General features: G+C 50.6%; 2 protein-coding genes across 5 annotated transcripts; both read left to right on the forward strand.

Moving 5' to 3' along the window:
* Window positions 1-108: 108 nt before the first annotated feature.
* LOC148814933 (uncharacterized) lies at window positions 109-7,211 on the forward strand. Of its 4 annotated transcripts, none has more exons than XM_088905238.1 (9): window positions 109-210; window positions 904-944; window positions 2,527-2,658; window positions 2,803-2,973; window positions 3,433-3,570; window positions 3,964-4,047; window positions 4,399-4,463; window positions 5,140-5,174; window positions 5,266-7,211. In XM_088905238.1, the coding sequence occupies exons 3-9, from the start codon at window positions 2,589-2,591 to the stop codon at window positions 5,321-5,323; spliced, it is 621 nt and encodes a 206-aa protein (XP_088761364.1). In that variant the 5' UTR covers window positions 109-210; window positions 904-944; window positions 2,527-2,588; the 3' UTR covers window positions 5,324-7,211. The 4 variants fall into 4 exon arrangements, 3 of the variants coding, with proteins under 3 accessions (XP_088761364.1, XP_088761366.1, XP_088761365.1); XM_088905240.1 differs by having other exon boundaries at window positions 121-210; window positions 5,249-7,211; XR_016086066.1 differs by having other exon boundaries at window positions 127-210; window positions 3,433-3,765.
* A 5,747-nt stretch (window positions 7,212-12,958) lies between these two features.
* LOC148814934 (uncharacterized) lies at window positions 12,959-18,579 on the forward strand. Its single transcript, XM_088905848.1, has 9 exons — window positions 12,959-13,073; window positions 14,539-14,606; window positions 15,353-15,562; window positions 15,675-15,698; window positions 16,044-16,091; window positions 16,740-16,808; window positions 17,044-17,105; window positions 17,358-17,390; window positions 18,094-18,579. Exons 2-8 carry the CDS (start codon window positions 14,555-14,557, stop codon window positions 17,361-17,363), a joined length of 471 nt encoding a protein of 156 aa, XP_088761974.1. The 5' UTR covers window positions 12,959-13,073; window positions 14,539-14,554; the 3' UTR covers window positions 17,364-17,390; window positions 18,094-18,579.
* Window positions 18,580-19,568: the final 989 nt, after the last annotated feature.

A 19,568-nucleotide genomic window follows, 5' to 3' on the forward strand; every position in this document is an offset into this window, starting at 1 on the left:
TCCTGTCCTGCTCTGACTTGTTCCCCTTTTCAAATCTCCAAGCGGCGAGCTACCGCTCGAAGTTTTGGCATGCACCACAACTGGTTCTGTGGCTCTGCGGGTTATAAGACGAGGGGTGAGCACGCAGCAGAGACTCAGAGCTCCTCAGCACAGCAAGAGCGAAGGGTCTGTCTGCAGGGAGACAGGACTGGAGAACTTAAAGCTCATCAGGTACGACATGATCTACTGCTGTTTACTGGAAGGGCCCTCTCATATAATTCTATATTGATAATAATCATAATATCAGTCGTCGTTGTAGTGCAGGGAATGACATCATCTGGAATGTTTAATTATTCATTTATTTTTATTTCTCATTGTTGTAAGTTTGCAAAAGTCTGCATGTTCACATTAGAACTGTGTGGTCTTGCTGGATATCACAGGATGAAAATGGACTGGGTGTGAAATCCTCAGCTGAAACCAGAATAAGATTCCTAGAAAATGCCCCTTTGACACACTTCTTGCTGTATCTGCAAAGGGGCTGCAAAGTCAGACATTGGTTTCTTGATCAAATTGTGTCACCTCTCCAGGAAAGAAAACTCCAGAGCACTGACTTTCAGGTGCAGGACACTATTTTAACATTATTTTTTGCTGAACTACAAACTTTCAAAGACCAAGCCTGTGCCAGCCCAGATAGTTACTCTCAGCATTTGCAAATTCACAGCCAGGTGTCTGTATAGTTCACTAACAGACTGTTCTCCAGTGCATCGGAGATTCCCAGTCCCTGTCTTTGTGACCTCAGTGTCTGCTGGTGTCTTCGTTTCAATTGATTCCGTGGATATTTAACAACCAGATCCCTTCCTCCTGCATTTAAAAATCGTTAACTAATAATAATTTACTAATCCGGACCTTTCTACTTGTTTCCAGCACTGAAGACACCTGAGATTTTATTTGACCTCTCCAAATTCGTAAGTAATTCACCAGCTTCATCTTTTTAGTAACGGCTTGAGCTCATTTGTGCCCAGCCAGACTTGAAAACCAGCAGGAAAGGACAGATTTGCAAGAACAAGCTGTGAGATTCAGTTCGGAAGACACAACAGGAAAGTTCACGGACGTTCAGGAAAAAGACATGCCTCCCATATACTCTAGGTGACAGCTGTCAAGTTAGAAGCTTAAACAGGTTGTGTCTGTCTGCTTTAATAGCCTTGAACAGTTTGTTCTTCAAAAGCAGACACATAGGGACACACAGGTGCTCTCTGCCAGCCTACAGCAGCTCGAACCCAAAGATTATTTGCACATCAAAGGTGGAGAAGTGGGGAGTCTGTTCACAGCGACTTGCTGTAAAGTGCTATCACTGCTGTCCCTGGTCTGTTCGGCGTCGGACGAGCGGAGAGAGTGTGCTGCACAGAGGAGAGTACACCCAGCTCCACCCAGGAAAACGCGCTCCTGTTGAATTGCGGTTCGTCTGCTTTCTACTGTGACAGGAGCTTATTCTAAAAAAATGTCTGAGGGCCTTTGTTGTCTCATTGTGAGAAGCTACTGAGAGGCTCTCTGCCTCCACCTCCCAACACGACACGTCACTGTGCTCTTACCCTGCTAACAGGACAGTGTAGTGCAGAGCACCAGTGAGATCAGGGCAGAAGCACAGTACAGTGCAGTAAAGTCCAGTGAGATCAGAGTAAAAATACAGTACAGTGCAGTAAAGCCCAGTGAGATCAGGGTAGAAGCACAGTACAGTGCAATAAAGCCCAGTGAGATCAGGGTAAAAATACAGTTCAGTGCAGTAGAGCCCAGTGAGGTCGGGGTAAAAGTAGAGTGAAATTGTGGTACACAGATGTGTGATAGAGAAAAATATGAACAGTGAAAAACTATTGCAAGGCAATGCCAATACACAATAGAAGGTACAAATACCACTTATTGCAGTGTAGTATCATTAGGGAGGTTTCCCTTGTGAAAAGCCAGTCATGCAAGAATCTCACAGTCAAGCTTCTCCAATTTCCTTGGACAAAGGCCATGCTTCCCTTGAACCAATCAGAGGACAAAGGCCATTCTTCTTTTCAGCCAATCACATAGCTGATCTCACTGTCACTTCGCTGTTTTGACCAATCAGGGGCTCTTAACGAGGTTGCCTTCCTGTGATGGACAAGAGCTCGACAGCAATGCGCTCGCTAGGGGCTGCAGCGCGGCGGAGTCCTTCAGGGTCCCGTGAGCCTGAACCAGCTTTACATCTGAAGGAAATGACACAGTTACGACTGATAAAACAACAGTTTACAGCCCCAGTTCAATAAACACGCTTTCTTCATGGTGTTGTTGGTTGTGTGAAGAAACTTTTATTTTAAAGATTGAGTTCAGGTCTTTTCTAAATGGTTTTGCGATCTGTTGGTATTCAAATAAAATAATATTTAAGTGAATTAAAATTCCGTTTCCTTGTGATGTTGTTTGTTACTGCTGTGAAACCGCCGCTGTTTGCAGGGGGGCCGGGATTTTTGTACGAACTGCACAGAAGGTGGAGGAGTGAGCGCACGGCGTCCCCGCTTTTGTATTTCGCAGGAGCCCCCGGGCCGGCCGGACAGGAGCGAACCCGAACCCGAACCCGAGGCCAAGGCGCGAGGATGAACCCCAGGGCGCTCTGCCTGCACGCGCACCTGCTCCTCCTGCTGAGCCCCGTGCTGGGGGGCGCAGGTGAGCGAGCCGGGCGGCGGTGTGGCTCGTGTTAATCGAATCGTTGCTCATTTCGTTGACGTGTTAGCTTCTCCTGCTCTCGTCGCGATGAATCCGTGCACTGGTCTCATCCCGGCTCCTGTCGCTGTAACACGGTTTCTCCAGAGCGAGGGGGTGCGTTGGTGTGCCTGTCCGGACACGCCACCGATATCAGCTGCTCCTTCAACGAGACGAACGTCTGCGATTCGATCCGGGACTGCAACGTGACGCCCGGGGCGTGCGGGCTCTTACCCGGCTACACGCGAGTGGAGTGCCGGATCACCTATGACGGTGAAGGTGAGCCAGTCTTTTAATCCGGTTGGGTGTTCACCGTTTCTAGGATCATAACTGTTCCGACTCGCTGTGGGTGAGAAGCTGCCACGCTCCTGCAGCGCTAGGCCTGGGAGTCAATGTCTGGCGGCAACAGTGTGTCCTTAGTGCTGCAGAGGTATATAGACAGTATGTGGACACAAGAAGACCTTATCTGAAAGCACATGACAATGGAAAGAAAACAGCTGAATGTGTTCTAAATTAAATTGAGGGAAACAAGCGTAGGGTTATATTCGACTTTTTGTACCCTAATTTAGCCTCAGCACTTACTGTACGTAAGTAGGTATTGAAAGTAGTATATCAGCGCTCTGATATGACAGATGTAAATTCAACATGAGGATGATCATGTTAGCGTCCAGGATTTTGCTTACCAGCACTGGCAGAATGCCAATTGATAACTGTATTTTCATGTTTGTTCATTTCCAGGACGAGACTGCATTAATGTAACCATGGGGAAGGACTCCAAATGTTACAACAATGAGAAGAAAATCAACAGTCAAGCTGAAGGCTCCTCCTGCATTAAAGCTGACAGCCTGCGGTGCACACATGTGTATGTCCAGCAAGGTAAGCTGTCTGGTGACGGGGGCGTCAGAGACTCCCGCAGCCCTGGGCTGGTACAAACCAGCTGGGCTCGCCCTCCGTTTGCCCAAACAGATGGACAGAAATCTGCTTTTCCTCACGCAGAATACAGCTGTGGGGAAGCCTGCATCTAAGGAGGACAGTGATGCCCCATCAGCCCTTAATGACAAGTGGAAGCAGGTGACTGTTATTCCTCTCCCTGGAGTCTAGACTTGCCAGCCCTCTATTTCAGACATATGCGCGTCTGTCCTCCACGGGGCTGGGCTCTTCCAGCAGTCACAGCCGTGATGTCACAGCCGTGATGTCATAGGAGTGGGGAGACCTGGGAGACAGGAGGCGTGGTTTCCAAGCTGATCTGGGTCTTTCCTTGTCTTCCAGATGTGGGGTGCAACCACGACGGTCGTACTGATTTCCCATCCTGCTCTGTTCTCCCTCATGGGAGTGAGGGGGGCTCTCTATCAGGTAGCCTTTCACTGTTGCTACGGCTCAGATTTAAGAGAGAGAAAATCAGGGTTTTTTTTCAAATGCTATTGCTTGCTGTCGTTTATTTGAAAGCTGCTGTTAACAGCGTCTTCTAACAAGTCCAACAGGCATGTTCATTATCTCAGGGAAGGGCTTCAGAATAAGCAGCCTGAATGTGAAGTGATTATCTTAATCAATATTTATATCTAGAAGCACTTAATCTACACCTAGGACATGACACTGTCCAATAAGAATTTCTCACTCCTGCATGATGCTGTGAGAGACTCACATACCACTGAATGACTGTCAGTCGGACATGATGTGTGCCCCTCTCTGCGTTCTTCCTTCCAGACTGGAGTCTTTCGGTCGGAGTGATTGTTGGCGTGTTGGCCGTCACCATTGTGGCTGGAGTTCTGGTACGTCTCCGAGGTTGAGGGATCGAATACAACACCGTGTGTCAGAGTCTCAACCCCCTTCATCTGCCTGCTGTTCCCAATTACATTCTGTATCCTCAGTATGGAGGTCAGCGAGAGTGAGCTGGGCACTGACGCCCTTAACTCGTCTGTATCCTCAGTATGGAGGTCAGCGAGAGTGAGCTGGGCACTGACGCCCTTAACTCCTCTGTATCCTCAGTATGGAGGTCAGCGAGAGTGAGCTGGGCACTGACGCCCTTAACTCCTCTGTATCCTCAGTATGGAGGTCAGCGAGAGTGAGCTGGGCACTGACGCCCTTAACTCCTCTGTATCCTCAGTATGGAGGCCAGCGAGAGTGAGCTGGGCACTGACGCCCTTAACTCTTCTGTATCCTCAGTATGGAGGCCAGCGAGAGTGAGCTGGGCACTGACGCCCTTAACTCTTCTGTATCCTCAGTATGGAGGCCAGCGAGAGTGAGCTGGGCACTGATGCCCTTAACTCCTCTGCATCCTAAGTATGGAGGCCAGCGAGAGTGAGCTGGGCACTGACGCCCTTAACTCCTCTGTATCCTCAGTATGGAGGTCAGCGAGAGTGAGCTGGGCACTGATGCCCTTAACTCCTCTGCATCCTCAGTCATACCTCTTGCAGTTACTGACTGGAATTCCCTTCTTTCTCTCAGGTCTGGAAATACAGGCGACAGAAAAGGACAAGCAGGTAGTTGTAATTTCTTCACCTAATAATCCCTTTATAACCCTGGGTCTGTGAAGAGAAGACATTGCTTAATGCAGTTTCTGTTTTTGCCCAGGGAGGACCTAGAAAGTTCAATAGGGAGCGAAGATCCACTGCAAGCTGGTGACATGTGAAGGTCCGGACCGCTGGAGAGGCTGTTAAACTGAGACTGAGACGCTTGCTGTCCTGTAGAATTGTTATTCCCTGTAACTGTTCCTTTTGACAGTGTCCTGCTGTGAGTTTCCTGCTTTGTGACTGTTCCAGCACACTCCTCACAGATGGAGAAATTGCTGTTCTGTATTGCCTTTCAGCCATGTGTATAGAATTGAGAAACCGTCCTGCTGAGCGGCTGAGATCTGGGTCCACATTCACTCCAGTGCTGAAGTGTGAAACCTCAGAGCTGTGAAATCAAGGAGCTCTGGGAAGAGAACGCGCACGGTGCGGTATAGCCCTCTGGTGTGAGCGAGCTGCCGTGCGTGAAAGCACAGCGCGTTCGTGGGGCGCCCTCTGCTGGTAGACAGAGGTGGTGCAGCTGAGTAAACCGCGAAGTAAATAAGCCGGGAGCCCCGAGTCCGAATCGCTCTTGTCTTCTGGAGCACAACCTTAGAACAGGGAGACATTCCCCACATACACGCACAAAGCATCCCTCAACAGCACTTTTTTTTTCTTGCTACTGTGTTAATGTGGATTATGGAGCTGTATTTTTTATTTTGTTTTGATGGTTGTTGTATTTATTTGGTTAAACGCACAGCTTGTTGTTCCCCTCTCTGAGCACTGCAGCTGCCCACAATCCTGCGTCGGTTCTTACTGTTTCAGGACCTCCTGCGCCAGCAGGGGGCAGCGCAGTGTGGTGGGCACGTCTCCGGACTCCCAGCAGGGGAGATAGCGGTCCGTTTGTCAGGCTCGCATCGAAATGCCCACCTGAACTACACCTGGACACGGACTCTCTTCTTAAACTGGGAGAGTTAACTTAGTCTTCAGTGGGCTTAGCAGCCACCTGGGAGGAGTTTGACTGAAGCTGCTGTCTGCCCCCGGACTGACAGCACAGCCTCTGCTCGGAGCCCCACACAGCGCTGGCTCCTCACGGGCTGGGTCTCCTTCCTCCGTCCCTCTCGTCTGCCTTCAATGAGACGCGGGTACTTGACTCGGTTTTTTTTAAGGCTTTCTTTTTTCTGGTCTTCTCTGTTTACTCTTGCACAATGTCTTTGTTAATTGAGCCTACCGATGTTGCAATAGGTCTTTTATTTTCTTGCTGTAACCGTCTGCACTGTCAGCCTCGTGTTTCAGTTGGGTAGAATCGGTGGGGGATAACGAGGGGGATGGGGGTGCGTTCTGTTCTACACTCGGTCTAGGGCGAGGCTCTGTGTGTCGGCCCTGGTGATTGGACTAGCGCCCCCTCCAGGCGAGAGCAGTCACGGCCCGTCGTTCTGCACTGCAACCTGGGAGCCCATACTAGGCTCCGTCCTGCCATCCTGACTCGGGTGATCCGATGGGAAGCAGCAGAGTGCCTGATCCGTGGCTGTTCACAGGACTGACCACGAGGAGCCCGGTGCAGACAGTTAAAAAACAATGTGAATATGGGTCTCTGTCCTGTCAGGGGATTTGTGACGGTGCCCATGCAGCTGTATCTCAGGAAACGGCTTTGGTTGTTTGAGGCGTAGAGATATTCAGGATGGAATTATGCGTGACAGATAACCAGATTGCGGAGCAGGATGTGTTACCTTTTACTGGGACTAATTTTGTTTGCATTCACTTTGAAATAGGAGTGTTTCCGCTCTTGGTATCTACTGCATTCTGGCTGTGTGAAGCGCCCGGGGAGAGATCTTACTCGGAAGAAGGTGTCTGATATAGTATAGAAATAGGTGAACGTAAGGACGCAAGATTGACTCTAATACAGTGAAAATCTGTAAATAAATGAAGTGTCAATGATTACTGTACTCAGGGTAGCACTGTGACTTAATTACCCTCTTCCTGTAACTTGATGGTACCTGTTTTTTAGTTAATAAAGCACGTTTTACACTAGTGCTGTTTACATTTTACATTTGTTATTGTATTTGTTCATCTTCTTTCTGAGTTTTGGATTCATTGCAAATTCTTCCTCTTTGAGGTCTGTCATAGTTACTGTGATGTGTTGAGAACTGATCAACACAACCCTGTGATTGGTCAGAATATCAAGAAAAATTCATTTAAATAGCACCTTTGACCTCAAAGAATACCCTGCAGAAGTACAGCCCCACCTGGGAGAGACACAGTGGTCATTCTCCCCCAATCTATGTACAGAGGGGCCGCTGGTGCAGAATGACCCCTGTGTGTCTCCCAGGTGGGGTTACACTGCGGTAGAAGGCGCTTTATAAAGGCGAAGAATTGCTTTTAAAATATCCTAAAACATCCGTCTCTGTCTTGACTCTGACGATCGTGTATTAGTCGTGGGTTTTTTCCCGCTTCCTCTTCGCCGCGGTTACAATAGTGGAGCTGTGGTGCAGCGCGTCTCCCCCCGGCGGCAGGTCGCGCCCCCGAGCTGTGCAGACGCGGGCGCGCGGTGTCGCGTTCGACACTTCTACTCTCCGAGGTTTCAAGCAGGTGAGTCTCTTATTTTCGTAAAGCCCGGTGCCGCCGCTCTACGCAAATCAGGGCAGACAAGGGCTCCTGTGGCGCGTTAGTCCGTCCGGGTGGTGCACTCGACCTGAACGGTTGAAAAGCAGTCGGGCTACACTCGGATTTTATTGTCCTCGTTGTTTGCGATTCGTGTGACCGCGCGAAAAGTGGAAAACCTTGAAGAAAACTGGACTTCCAAATCCGGAAAGATAAACCACACTCGCACTCGCCACATTTCCAACAGAAACACGGGAATCCAAGTAACACTGAAATCTTTAACCATAGCGCCTGAACTTTTTTTTTATCGCGATTTCGCCTCTGATGCATCTTCCTCCCTTTGATATAAGACAACAAAAGCAGGAAACGTAATTAAAATCTGTAATCATTTCTGTTTTTTTTAAACAGTTGGTACAGTTTAAGATCCGGCATGACCACGAAAGGCCCATTTGAGTCACGAGGGGAAATACGTATTAAATCATTATTAAATCAAATGGAAGCGAACGCTGGGACTCTCTTAGGAAGTATTGCGAAAACGAGCGATTTTTTTTTATTACACGTAATTGTTGTCCAAGGAAACTCTGCTGCGTTTAGCGACGCGCGCTGACGCTCACGGCACGAGCTGCCGGAGAGGAACGGGCTCGGGGTCCCGGCGGCACGCGCTGTGTGCGCGCGGCAGAAGGGGCGTCCAACGCCGAGAGCTGGGAGAGGACGTCTGATTCAGTTTTGCACCTCCTGGGCGGGCGGTGGGGGAATAACGGTCTCTTTTTCCAGCTGCCGCCCTCGGATGTCAACTCGATGATGAGCTGTCATCAGCTGACTCTGAGCTGGCCGTCCGCGCCGCGAGCTGTGTGTCCGAAGAGCTGTCAGGCCGGTTGTGTCCAAGGCGCTGGTTAGCAAGCTGTCCGTCTGTCTGCTCTGTCCTGCCTGTCGGTCATACAGCGATAGTGGTTTGGCAGGACTTAAATAAAAGAAACACCTGAGCTGTCTACAGAGGAACTCAGGTGTCTTTGTACTGCATTTTGAAATCAAGAAAGAGATTTTTATAAATGCCTTTTTTTTAATGCAGTCCCTGCTGAGGTGAGGATCGTTCTGCTCGGATTAGAAGGATGTCTGAGATTCTGCTGGTCTTCTTGACTCTCCAGTTTCAAGGTAGAGTCACTCCCATCTTTATTCTTCTACCTTATCCATCACGGACGTTGGAACCAGAACCTCTTACGTCCCCAAAACAGCTTAAGTGATTCTCGAATCAGAGAGCTCACAGAAAAAGGGGTCTCTAGGTCAGTAGTTCCCTGCTGGTCCAGGAGAACCCTGACTCTCCTGCGATTTGCTCCAGACAGGTGGAGCTTGACCACTTAAAAAGATGAATTTGGATGGGATTTGGAATTTTGAATCTAGATCAGCCTTGTACCAGTGTTCAAACAGCCCCTGTTCAGGTGTGTTGCCTGACATTTAGTGAAATTTACCTCTGCATAAGGAAAAAAAAACACTTACGTTGTGTGTCTGATGCAAATGTCACTCCCACCATGGGCAAACCTAACATAACCTCACTCTCCCTGTGGGTTTTTCTGTTGCATTATCCCTCTGTGTACGATAGTCTTAGTCTCGCCCCATTGTGAGTGTGTTGATATACTGACTCCAATCGTGGGCATGTCTGTTACAAATGTCACCTGCTGCATGACCCCTCCCACAATGGGCGTATGACTCTTAAGCCCTCCCACTGTGGGCGTTTGGCTATTGCCCCCTCCCACTATGGGCGTGTCTGATCACCCCCCCGCAGCACATTGCCCCTCCCACTGTGGGCGTGTCCAATCCCCGCAATGCATTGCCCCTCCCACTGTGGGCGTGCCCAACCATGCAGCGCATTGCCCCTCCCACTGTGGGCATGTCCGCCCCTCACACACAATCTCCTGTGGAGAGCAGCTCAGTCAGAACAGAGCTGCGAGCTGAGGCTGTTGGGAACGATGAATCCGCACTGACCTCACTGTCACCCGCCAGGCATCGTGGGCGGCGCGCCCTGGGTGAGCCAGTGGCCGCTGGAGCTCAAGGGCGCGGTGGGCGGAAACGCTACGCTCAGGTGCCGGATACATCCCGACGGCGGGCAGCACATTTCCCGCTGCAACGCCTTCTGGTACCTGCAGGATTCCCGGGGCCGGTGGCAGGAGGTTGAGCAGTCGCCCCGGCACGCCGGCAGGCTCGGGAAGTCCTGGGACAGCGCCACGGCCGCCGCCGCCCTCACCCTCGCCTCGCTGCAGGCCCACGACACCGACGTCTACTACTGCACGCAGTCCTGCCACGTGGACGGGCGCATGCTGCAGTACCACGGCAACGGCACGCTGCTCGTCGTCCGAGGTGCGGCCCCCGTCCCTCCTTCCCCTGTCCCGGACCCTGAGCTCGGGATTTCAAACACCCCGAAACCCTTTCCTCGAACCTGGGGTGGGGGTGTGGTGTGGTGTGGTGTGGTGTGGAGTCAGGTATGGGGTGTGTGGTGTCAGGTGTGGGGTGTGGGGTGTGGTGTGGGGTGTGGGGTGTGGTGTGGGTGTGTGTGTGTGGGGTGTGTGGTGTCGGGTGTGTGGTGTCAGGTGTGGGGTGTGTGGTGTGGGTGTGTGTGTGTGGGGTGTGTGGTGTCAGGTGTGGGGGGGGGTGTGGTGTGGGGTGCGTGGTGTCAGGTGTGGGTGTGTGTGTGTGGGGTGTGTGGTGTCAGGTGTGGGGGTGTGTGGTGTGAGCTGTGGGGTGTCAGCTGTGGGGAGTCTGGCCTGCAGCCTCGCCCTGCTGCCCGCGGCGCGGGGCCTGTCCTCTGCCCCTCTTCACCCCTGCTCCTCCTCTCCTGCTCCAGCAGAGGCGGAGGACTGCGCTGGCTGTGCTTCCGTGCCGGTGCCCCTCTACACCCTCCTGTCGGCGAAGGCGGTGCTCGCCGGCGTCACCGCGAGCGTCCTCGGCGCCGGGGCCTTCCGCAGCTGAGCCGCAGCACCAAGCCGAGGAAGACGAGGAAGACGAGCCCCACTCCAGAGCTCTCGCTGCCAGATATGGATTTTCACACTTTCAGTTCCTGCCTCGCTCCCAGTTTAAACATAACTGGATCAGTGTTACCCCCCCCACCCCCCTACTTCTCCTCGGGGGTTAAACTGTCGCCGACATCAATCCATCCACCCAGTTCTTAACTGCTTTTCCCAGTTCAGGGTCACTGGGAAGCCGGAGCCTGTCTCAGCAAGCAGTGGGCACAGGCCCGGACACACACAGACACTCAGGGCTGAAATTCCGAGAAGCTGATTAACCCCCAGCCTGTCTTTGGACTGTGGGAGGAGACCCAAGCGAACTTGGGGAGAACCTACAGGCTCCATGCAGATAGCACCCCAGGTCCGGGATTGAACCCAGAATCCCACTCACATCAAGAAAATGAAGAATCCCGCCTGACTGTCGCCCTCGATGCACAGATGTGCAGGACCTGGCGTTTCCCTAATGAGATCCTGATTAATTGAACCCATTATTGGCTCACTTAGGCCTTTTTGTAAAATAAATCATCCAGCCATCCTCCCCTGAACCAGCTGCTCGTCCTGAGCTCTGTGTGTTTCCAGGAGTATCCAGACGTCTGCTGCTGTTTCAGCCAGAGAAGCGCCTGATCCGGCTGAAGAGACAGGATTCCAAGGGTCAGCAGAGTTTTCTTGAGCTGAGGAGTACAATCAGAAGTGAAGTGGTCCCATGGGTAGACACAGAGAACAATATCATCACTGATCGTGAGGCCACTGTTCAAGCATCACGAGCTTCACAGTCAGCTTCTCCTCCTGCAATGCAGCCTGCTCTGCAAAAGCATGGTCAACCACTTCCCCTGCAGAGACAGGCGCTCGGAGCTCGTGGTGGTTTTCGTTTTCGTGCCTCGGAGACCTGTTTCCCTTGTCGTGCTGAGCTCTGGCCTCCGAGACCGTGACACCGGTCTTTTGCATTGCTTTTATCACCTTCAATTAACTGGGTCAGGGTTAACGAGAAGAACTGATGGTTGTGAAGTTAATGTTAATATTAAACTGGAGTAGTCTGAAAGAAATGGCTGGCTAAAGGACACCAACAGCTGTGCCTCCTCCTGGGATTTGAACCTGCAATGCTCCCACCTCTGTTCCAAATTAATGAGACAGATGTACAGGTGAGACATTCAGTGGGGTAGTCGGACGCAGACCTCACTCCCATCACACTCAATAGTTGGCCAGCACAAAGTATTTTTCCTCTTCTCCCCGATCATAAATTACAATGGGAAGCATTTGAAATGGAAAAAAGTAAGAATTCTTCTACTAAAGGAGCTTATTTTGAAGGCGCTGAAGGGATACAAATCATCTTATTTGCTGTTGATCCGTTGATAAAACTACCCATCACTCCGCAGTCCCTTCGGTTCCCCACTTCCTGGTGCATTGTCATGTGTGTGACATGTCCTTTACACCGTGAAGAGAGAATCTGCTGGACTGGAATCAGCACTGACGTACCTGGGCTAGACTGAAAGATGCTGTAAAAGGGTAAGAGAGATGAAAGATGTTTTTGTATCACAAAATTAAAAAAATATATTGTATACTTATTTCTATGTTTGTTTTAAAAGTAATTACCAGTTTTTCTGATCCAACAAGCCTTCGACCTGAACCACTGGACCAGCTGTCCTCCTGGTCTAACCGGACTGGACCTGAACCACTAAACCAGCTGTCCTCCTGGTGTAACAGGACTGGACCTGAACCACCGGACCAGCTGTCCTCCTGGTGTAACAGGACAGGACCTGAACCACCGGACCAGCTGTCCTCCTGGTGTAACAGGACTGGACCTGAACCGCTGGACCAGCTGTCCTCCTGGTATAACAGGACTGGACCTGAACCACTGGACCATGTAAAAAATGAAATGTAAAAAATTCAAGGCATATGTCAAGCAGTTCATATAAAATAAATAAAATATAAATCTTACTACTCATTTGATGTGAAAATCTAATTTCTAACAATGACTGAACTGATTCTGTCTTGTGGTCTAGAAGCACAGAAATGCTTTGAGAGATCTTTTCTGGTTTCAATGGCAAGACAGCTCTCGGCCAAATATAACCATCAATGCGCTGCAGGGCAGCAGGCATGTCATCAAGAAGCCACACAGCGATGATCCCTCTCCACTGCGCAGGTCTGCTCATGACGTCAAACAGGAAGAAGACCAGCAAGGGCGCAGAGGAAGACCTCCTTCGGAAAAGTGAATCTTCCTCAGAAAGGGAATTTCTTCTCCACTAACATCACAAAACGTTTATCAGAATGTTCTCGGGACACTGGATTCGCCAGTAAGGTAGGCCGGGTCAAGCCCAGCTCGTTGGGAAACGTATCTCGACAGGGCGTGGGGTTTCGTGTCGGCAATCTTGTGACCTATATAGGTTTCCGTGGTCACATTGGTTATGACCACTGTTTTCGTTCACGAAGACTAGCGACAGAAAACCCAATTATTTTAATTTTCAATTTGAAATTAAACCTGATTCTGTGGGTTCAGTAAACTGCTACTTCCTGGTTCTGTTCCCCGGGAAAAACATGTTTGTCAACAGTTAAATGTCTCCTCTGTTTCATGTTTGTTCAGGTAATGGTTTCAGCCGAGTTTGAAAATACACTTCATACAGAGAGTATTCACCTTCATGCAAACCTTTTTGAGTTATTCTTTGTTAGTCTTCACGCTGCACAAGCCTGCTCTGCTTGCAGGTATATATGGTAATAACTGCTGTCACGTTGACTTTTGGTGAAAAATGTTTTTGGTGTGTTTAGCCTACAAAAATATATTTAGATTTTTCTGACCAATGGCTTTTTTGAAAATCCAAGGAGAAAATAAGTCATAGAGCCAAGAATAAGTTAAAGGACTGAAAAATGGATTTGGGTTATACATAAGAGAAGATCACTTTATTGGCCATTTACAATTTCTTGTATTGGTGCTGAAGGATTCCTATATCTCTATTCACCTACAATAAACAGCGAATTTTGGAGAACAGGCGAAAACAAAAAAAATCCATAACAAGCTCAGTCTTTTTAGTCAAGTACCAGGAGTGACTTTGGGAAGACGCTCTTTAACCTGAAAACGGGTTAGGGCCGACTAGAGCAGTCTGGGAGGCTGACTGACGCCTTCCTCGGCATTCACGGAAATCCGGGGAATTGTGGGATTGCGTCATAATCGTTTCCTCAGGAAGTTCCGCCTCCGCCTGAGATTTCAAGGTGAGGGACATGGCATCCGCGGCTGCGGAGCCAAACAATCGCTCCGAGTATCGTTCAGCCCAATCGCCTGAAACGTCGCCCACAGGCATGTGGTTGACAGCACCAGCGGGACTCCTGCGACTCTCGGTTCTCTTATTTTCCACGCCCTTTCTGCTGGTCAGAGAGGTGGCAGCTGTGGCTCGTGAGCAGAGACAAAGGGCCCTGGCTCATGATCAAGCTCTCCTGCTCCTGGGGTTGGTGTTTTTCTCCCCGATCGCGGTGCCAGGGTATCCACGCTTGCTCACGTTCACAACTTCTGTCGGCTGGTACCAGAAGTGTTGGCGGTGAGGCTTTAAAGCAGCGACAGCAGAGCTTTGACTTGCAAATCTGATCAAAATCATCGCCCCTGCGGTAGGGAGAGAAACCAAAGGAAGGAGGTGTTTCAGATCAGACTCGATCGCTCAGACACCAAAGCAGATGAAATGAGTTACATTTGCAGCCGTCGACAAAGCTTGAGCACAGAAAACTTGCCGAGAACTAAAATGTTTTTTTTAACTCTGCTTTTTTTTCCCCTCCCCCAGGAAGTGCTACTACAACATGAATGTCCTGGTAGCTGTGCTGCTCACTTTGGAAATAATCTCCGCCCAAGGTAACACCCTCCAGTCTGAAATCCTAGCGTTGAGGGGGTGGAGGTGGGGAGGGGTGGTCCCGAGAGGCTCAAGCAGAAGTGGGGAGCCCTGGCAGACGGGAGTGGGGTGGGACTGGGGGTGGTGTCCCCACTCACTGTGCTTCATCTCTCCACCCGTTCTCCGGCCGCTGACCACAAATAGAACACTGCAGAAGCATTGTCAAGAATGTCACATCGTCCTTCCTCGCGAGATCACTCTGGTAGCCCAGAGATGTGATATTGTGGGAGGAGCACCGGTTGGGCTCAGTGACCCAGATGCTGCGGGTTCCAGCCTGGCACGTGCCCCTAGCTGACGGGGATAAGGATTCCCCGAGAGGGTGACACACTCGTACCATCAATACGAGTCCTGCTCTGGAACAGGCTTAGGATGCGTGTGCCTGTGTGCCCTGGCCCTCTCAGCTTTTGATGCCCCAGAGACTTACTGCAAGAGCCTTGAAGGACACCCCCTCGCTGGACAGCGACAGTGAGGGTCGCTCTGCTCCTCCAGTCGGCACCAACTCAACTGCCGGGCGCTGTGGAGCTCCCGCAGAGGCAGAGGACGGTCAGCTGCCATTGTCTCCAGGGGTCCGCCTCTCTGTCTTCCTTGTCCCTGTGTGGACACACAGGATTTAGAGGCCTGTTAGGTCAGAATGAGTCAGTTCCTGAATAAATCTGACTTTTTAGCATAATTTTGCTTTAGGAAAACTCATTTTAGTTATCCTTTCCAGACACCTGCAGGTACCTGGAGATCAGAGTCCACGCTAAAAATATGTCTGGCTTCAACGTGAGGGGAGAGCAAAAGCCGCTGTGCGAAGCCGGCATCAAATCCCAGAAGGGCTGCAACATCGAGAGGGTTTCCGATACTGAATTATGCATCCGCCACGACCGGGACGCCAGCATCAGGTTCAAGAACAAGACATTTGAAGGCACCTTGATGGGTAAGAGTGTGTTAAAGGGCTGTTTCACCCAGCACACACCTATCTCAGACGTGCATTCCTCTGTCTTGCACTAGTTACACTCTGACCGCCATCTCCTTTCTGCTCTTCCCAGGAGCCTGCGTGGAGGACCACAGCGGTAAGTGGAAATTCGGGAAGAGGCAGCTAGTTCTCCAATCCAAGCAGCAGCTTGAGGTTCTGATGCAGTGAGTCGGGCGCTGCGTCAGGGCTGTGTTATGGCGGATTATTGCAGACGCCAGGTCAGAGGTCAGGGGTCAGGGGTCAAAGAAGGAGGTGCCTGAAACAGCCCATGCTTCAGGAACATGGGCAGGATGAGAGTCTGGGACTGGAGGGTCCGGCTGGGGGTGCTCTTCTGGCTGTGTCCTTGTGAGTGTCCGAAGTGACGAATGCACTCAGGAGAGCTCTGGGATCCCTGGATCACCGGATGTGTTTCTGAAGAGCTGACACTGTGCTTGTCTTTTAGGTCTCAGCTGCACTATTGGCAACCATCCCCAGAATCCCGCTGAACAAGGTACTGTTTTCCTAGATTTCCCTGTGCTTCCCGTTGGCAATAGAGTGATACCCACACAGAGCAGCATGTTGACACAGTGGTCAGCATTACTGCCTCACAACACCGGGGCCCTGGGTTCAATTCCAGACCGGGGGTGCTGTCTGTGTGGAGTTTATACATCCTGCCTGTGTCTGCATGGGTTTCCTCCCACAGTCCAAAAACATACTGGTGGGTTAATTGGATTCTGGGAACAATGGCTGTAGTGCAGATCTGTTTTGATTTCTGAAAACACACAATTCTCTTTCCCTTTTCTTTCTGTGGGCCCTTCTGTAAAATGACTTCAGGATAGGTTCCCTGGCCTCTAGCCCTCTGACCCCCAGGCGAAGTCTGGGTGCCCACTCCTGGTTCTTTCCAGATATCAGAGAGGCTGGAGACCAGGATGGGGGAGAATCATCCGACTGCTCTCCTGCTCATTTCCACAGCTCCGAAAGACGGTGCTCAGAAAGGTCTGCTGAGTTCCAGACAGGACAGACACACCGTCAAACAGTACACAAGCTATACGTCTCTCTCTGCCCATATTACACTACCATCACGTGTAATCCGATAGCTCCGTTGCTGGAAAAATGAGCATCAACTTCATTCGGAATGAACTTCCTTGTTTCCCTACAGTGTCTGAACTGCCTCCCTGGGCCACGGATACTTTGGGAAGTGCCGGCAAGGCTCAGCCCAGCTCGGCAGGTGAGCTCGTCACGTTTCCTCCTTCAGACCTCGGACAATCAGACAAAAATGAGAATGCTGCCATTCGAATCCGAAAGAGGGCCCCTGTCTGTAGCCCTCCTGCAGCCTCAATGTTGTCTGGGCTCAATGTCAAGAAGGCAGGGGCCTGCAAGCTGACCATGTTCCCAGATCGACTGCCGAACTCGAGTGTCGCCTCCTGACGGTAACGGCTATCCTTCCCCTGTCTGTGTTCCAGCACACTGGCTCGCTGCGGCCTCTGTCCCCGTCCTGTCAGCCCTTCTCGCTGCTGCGCTGCTGGTAAGTCCTGGAGCATCCCGCAGGAGCGTGCCGGACGTCCTGCCGCGCGCGAGGCAGGCCGGCTGGTTGCGTCTTTCCCGGAAGCGAGCAGATGGCTTGGAGTCGACCTCTTTCCCAGGAGCCCCAGGGGTGATCCTCAGGGGCCGCTGCCTTTCAAAGAGACCTGGGAGCTCCGCCCGCGCGGCGGACCTCCAGGACAGAACCGCAGTGCGCAGGCGTAGCTGTTGACAACAATTCCGTTTTCTCTTCCAGACCTAGACCTTAGCTGTGGATAGCAGCAGGAAGGTAAGGGAACACCTTCTTACAGGCCACTCTCCACCCATTTAGAAACCTCCTGATACACTGCCAGCATTTAGTCTGCGCGTTTGTCAAGGCATCATTGACATAAACAATGGCTTTCCGTGCTTAATCTGCGCTCGGTACAGCCCTCTAAATTAGGGGTCTCCCACCCCGGGTCCTCCTAGGTCACCACTGACATCGCCTGTTTTTAAAGACTGGGTCATTTTTAGTGATTGATCGATTAAGTCATATGTTCTTTCAAAGGAAGGCTGAGGCTTGTTCTAGAGGAACGCTGAATTTACCGTATTATTTAGTGATTTCATGGTGACCTCTACCACCAGCTGGTCTGGGGGATCCAGGAGAAGGGTAGAGACGCCTGGCTCTGTGGAAAACAGTGTTCTTTCCAATCGGAGACTAACTGAAGGGCTGGTCACTCTAGCGCACAGCGCCTCTAATTCACTTCTTCCTGAACCCTAACTTCACTGTCTCAGAAACGTGTTTCATCATGTCAAATGGCCAACACTAAGAAAGAAAAATGTTCATCTAGTCTAGAGTATTTAACAGATTCTGAAGGCAGCTCTTTTGACAGCAGTCACTAATTGGCAGGAATGCGGAAATTCAGGCATCAGTCCACAAATGACATCTGTGTAACCGTGGAAACTGCTGCGCGGAGGCTAACATTGGAGTGCGCTCTTGATCTGTCCTCCAGGAGAGCTGCAGGCATGCGAGAGACGGGAGAGAGCGGTGCAGAGCGTGGCACGCCGCCTGCCACGCCATCCGCGGTGCTACAGTTTCATTTTCAGTGTATCACTGAAATTCAGTGTGATTGTTTTTGTTTTACTTTTATAAATGACCCACAATTTGAAACAAGCTGTTCCACCAAAGACAATCAGAAAATAAGCTTTTTTTTAAACAGAAGACTACAAGGATCTCACAAAACCAAGAGACAAGAGACATCCTCATGGAGCGTGCTGCCAGGTATAGAGTCCACTCTGACCTCAGGCTCGCAACATTAGCCCACCTCCCCCTTCTCCCTCCTTAACTGTGTAGCCTATCCCAACACTAACCCTCACCCTGGTGCTTTCAACACAGTTTGACATTAAAACACTTCCCCCCAACTCTGGAAACACTATTGTCTTTTAGCATCTTTTTCTGAGATCTGTAGCCAGTGGACAGCAAGACCTCAACTTTATACTGACGGGAAACAATCACACAGAGTCCACGTGCACTGTAAATCAAATTGTAAATAAAATAATTATTTTAATTGGCAGTTGTTGCTTCATCTTTCCAAGACTGTTGTCCAATGCTGAGGGTTTACAGACGAGCCCTAAAATCACTGATTTTCTAAGGACTTTGAAAGACTTGCTGGTCAGTTAAGCAGTTGATTAGCATTGGTACAGCTGCTTATTGTCACCTGTTCTTTATAACAAAGCTATTTATTTTACAAAAGGCAATTCATTCCAAAAGGTGTTTTTTTCCTAACACTCATCGTACCCACTCAAGTGAATCCTGTTCTCTCCCTAACTGTCTTACCCCTTTCATTCCTGGCTTCCATCTGTGCCCCACGCACTCCCCACACAGGCACAGAGAACATACTGCACAAACTCCACACAGGCACAGAGAACATACTGCACAAACTCCACACAGGCACAGAGAACATACTGCACAAACTCCACACAGGCACAGAGAACGTACTGCACAAACCCCACACAGGCACAGAGAACATACTGCACAAACTCCACACAGGCACAGAGAACGTACTGCACAAACTCCACACAGGCACAGAGAACATACTGCACAAACCCCACACAGGCACAGAGAACATACGGCACAAACCCCACACAGGCACAGAGAACATACTGCACAAACCCCACACAGGCACAGAGAACGTACTGCACAAACTCCACACAGGCACAGAGAACGTACTGCACAAACTCCACACAGGCACAGAGAACATACGGCACAAACCCCACACAGGCACAGAGAACGTACTGCACAAACTCCACACAGGCACAGAGAACGTACTGCACAAACTCCACACAGACAAGGGCTGGAATTGAACCCAGGGCCCCAGTGCTGCAAGGCAATAATTCTGACCACTGCGCCACCATGCCACCCCGCTGACAAATCCTACTCAGCTGTTTTTTTCTTCCCAAAACGCCTGAAGTAGCAGGTGGTTAGGGG

This window comes from Atractosteus spatula, chromosome 25 (assembly GCF_055471065.1).
Source record: "Atractosteus spatula isolate fAtrSpa1 chromosome 25, fAtrSpa1.hap1, whole genome shotgun sequence".
NCBI classification, from domain to species: domain Eukaryota; kingdom Metazoa; phylum Chordata; class Actinopteri; order Semionotiformes; family Lepisosteidae; genus Atractosteus; species Atractosteus spatula.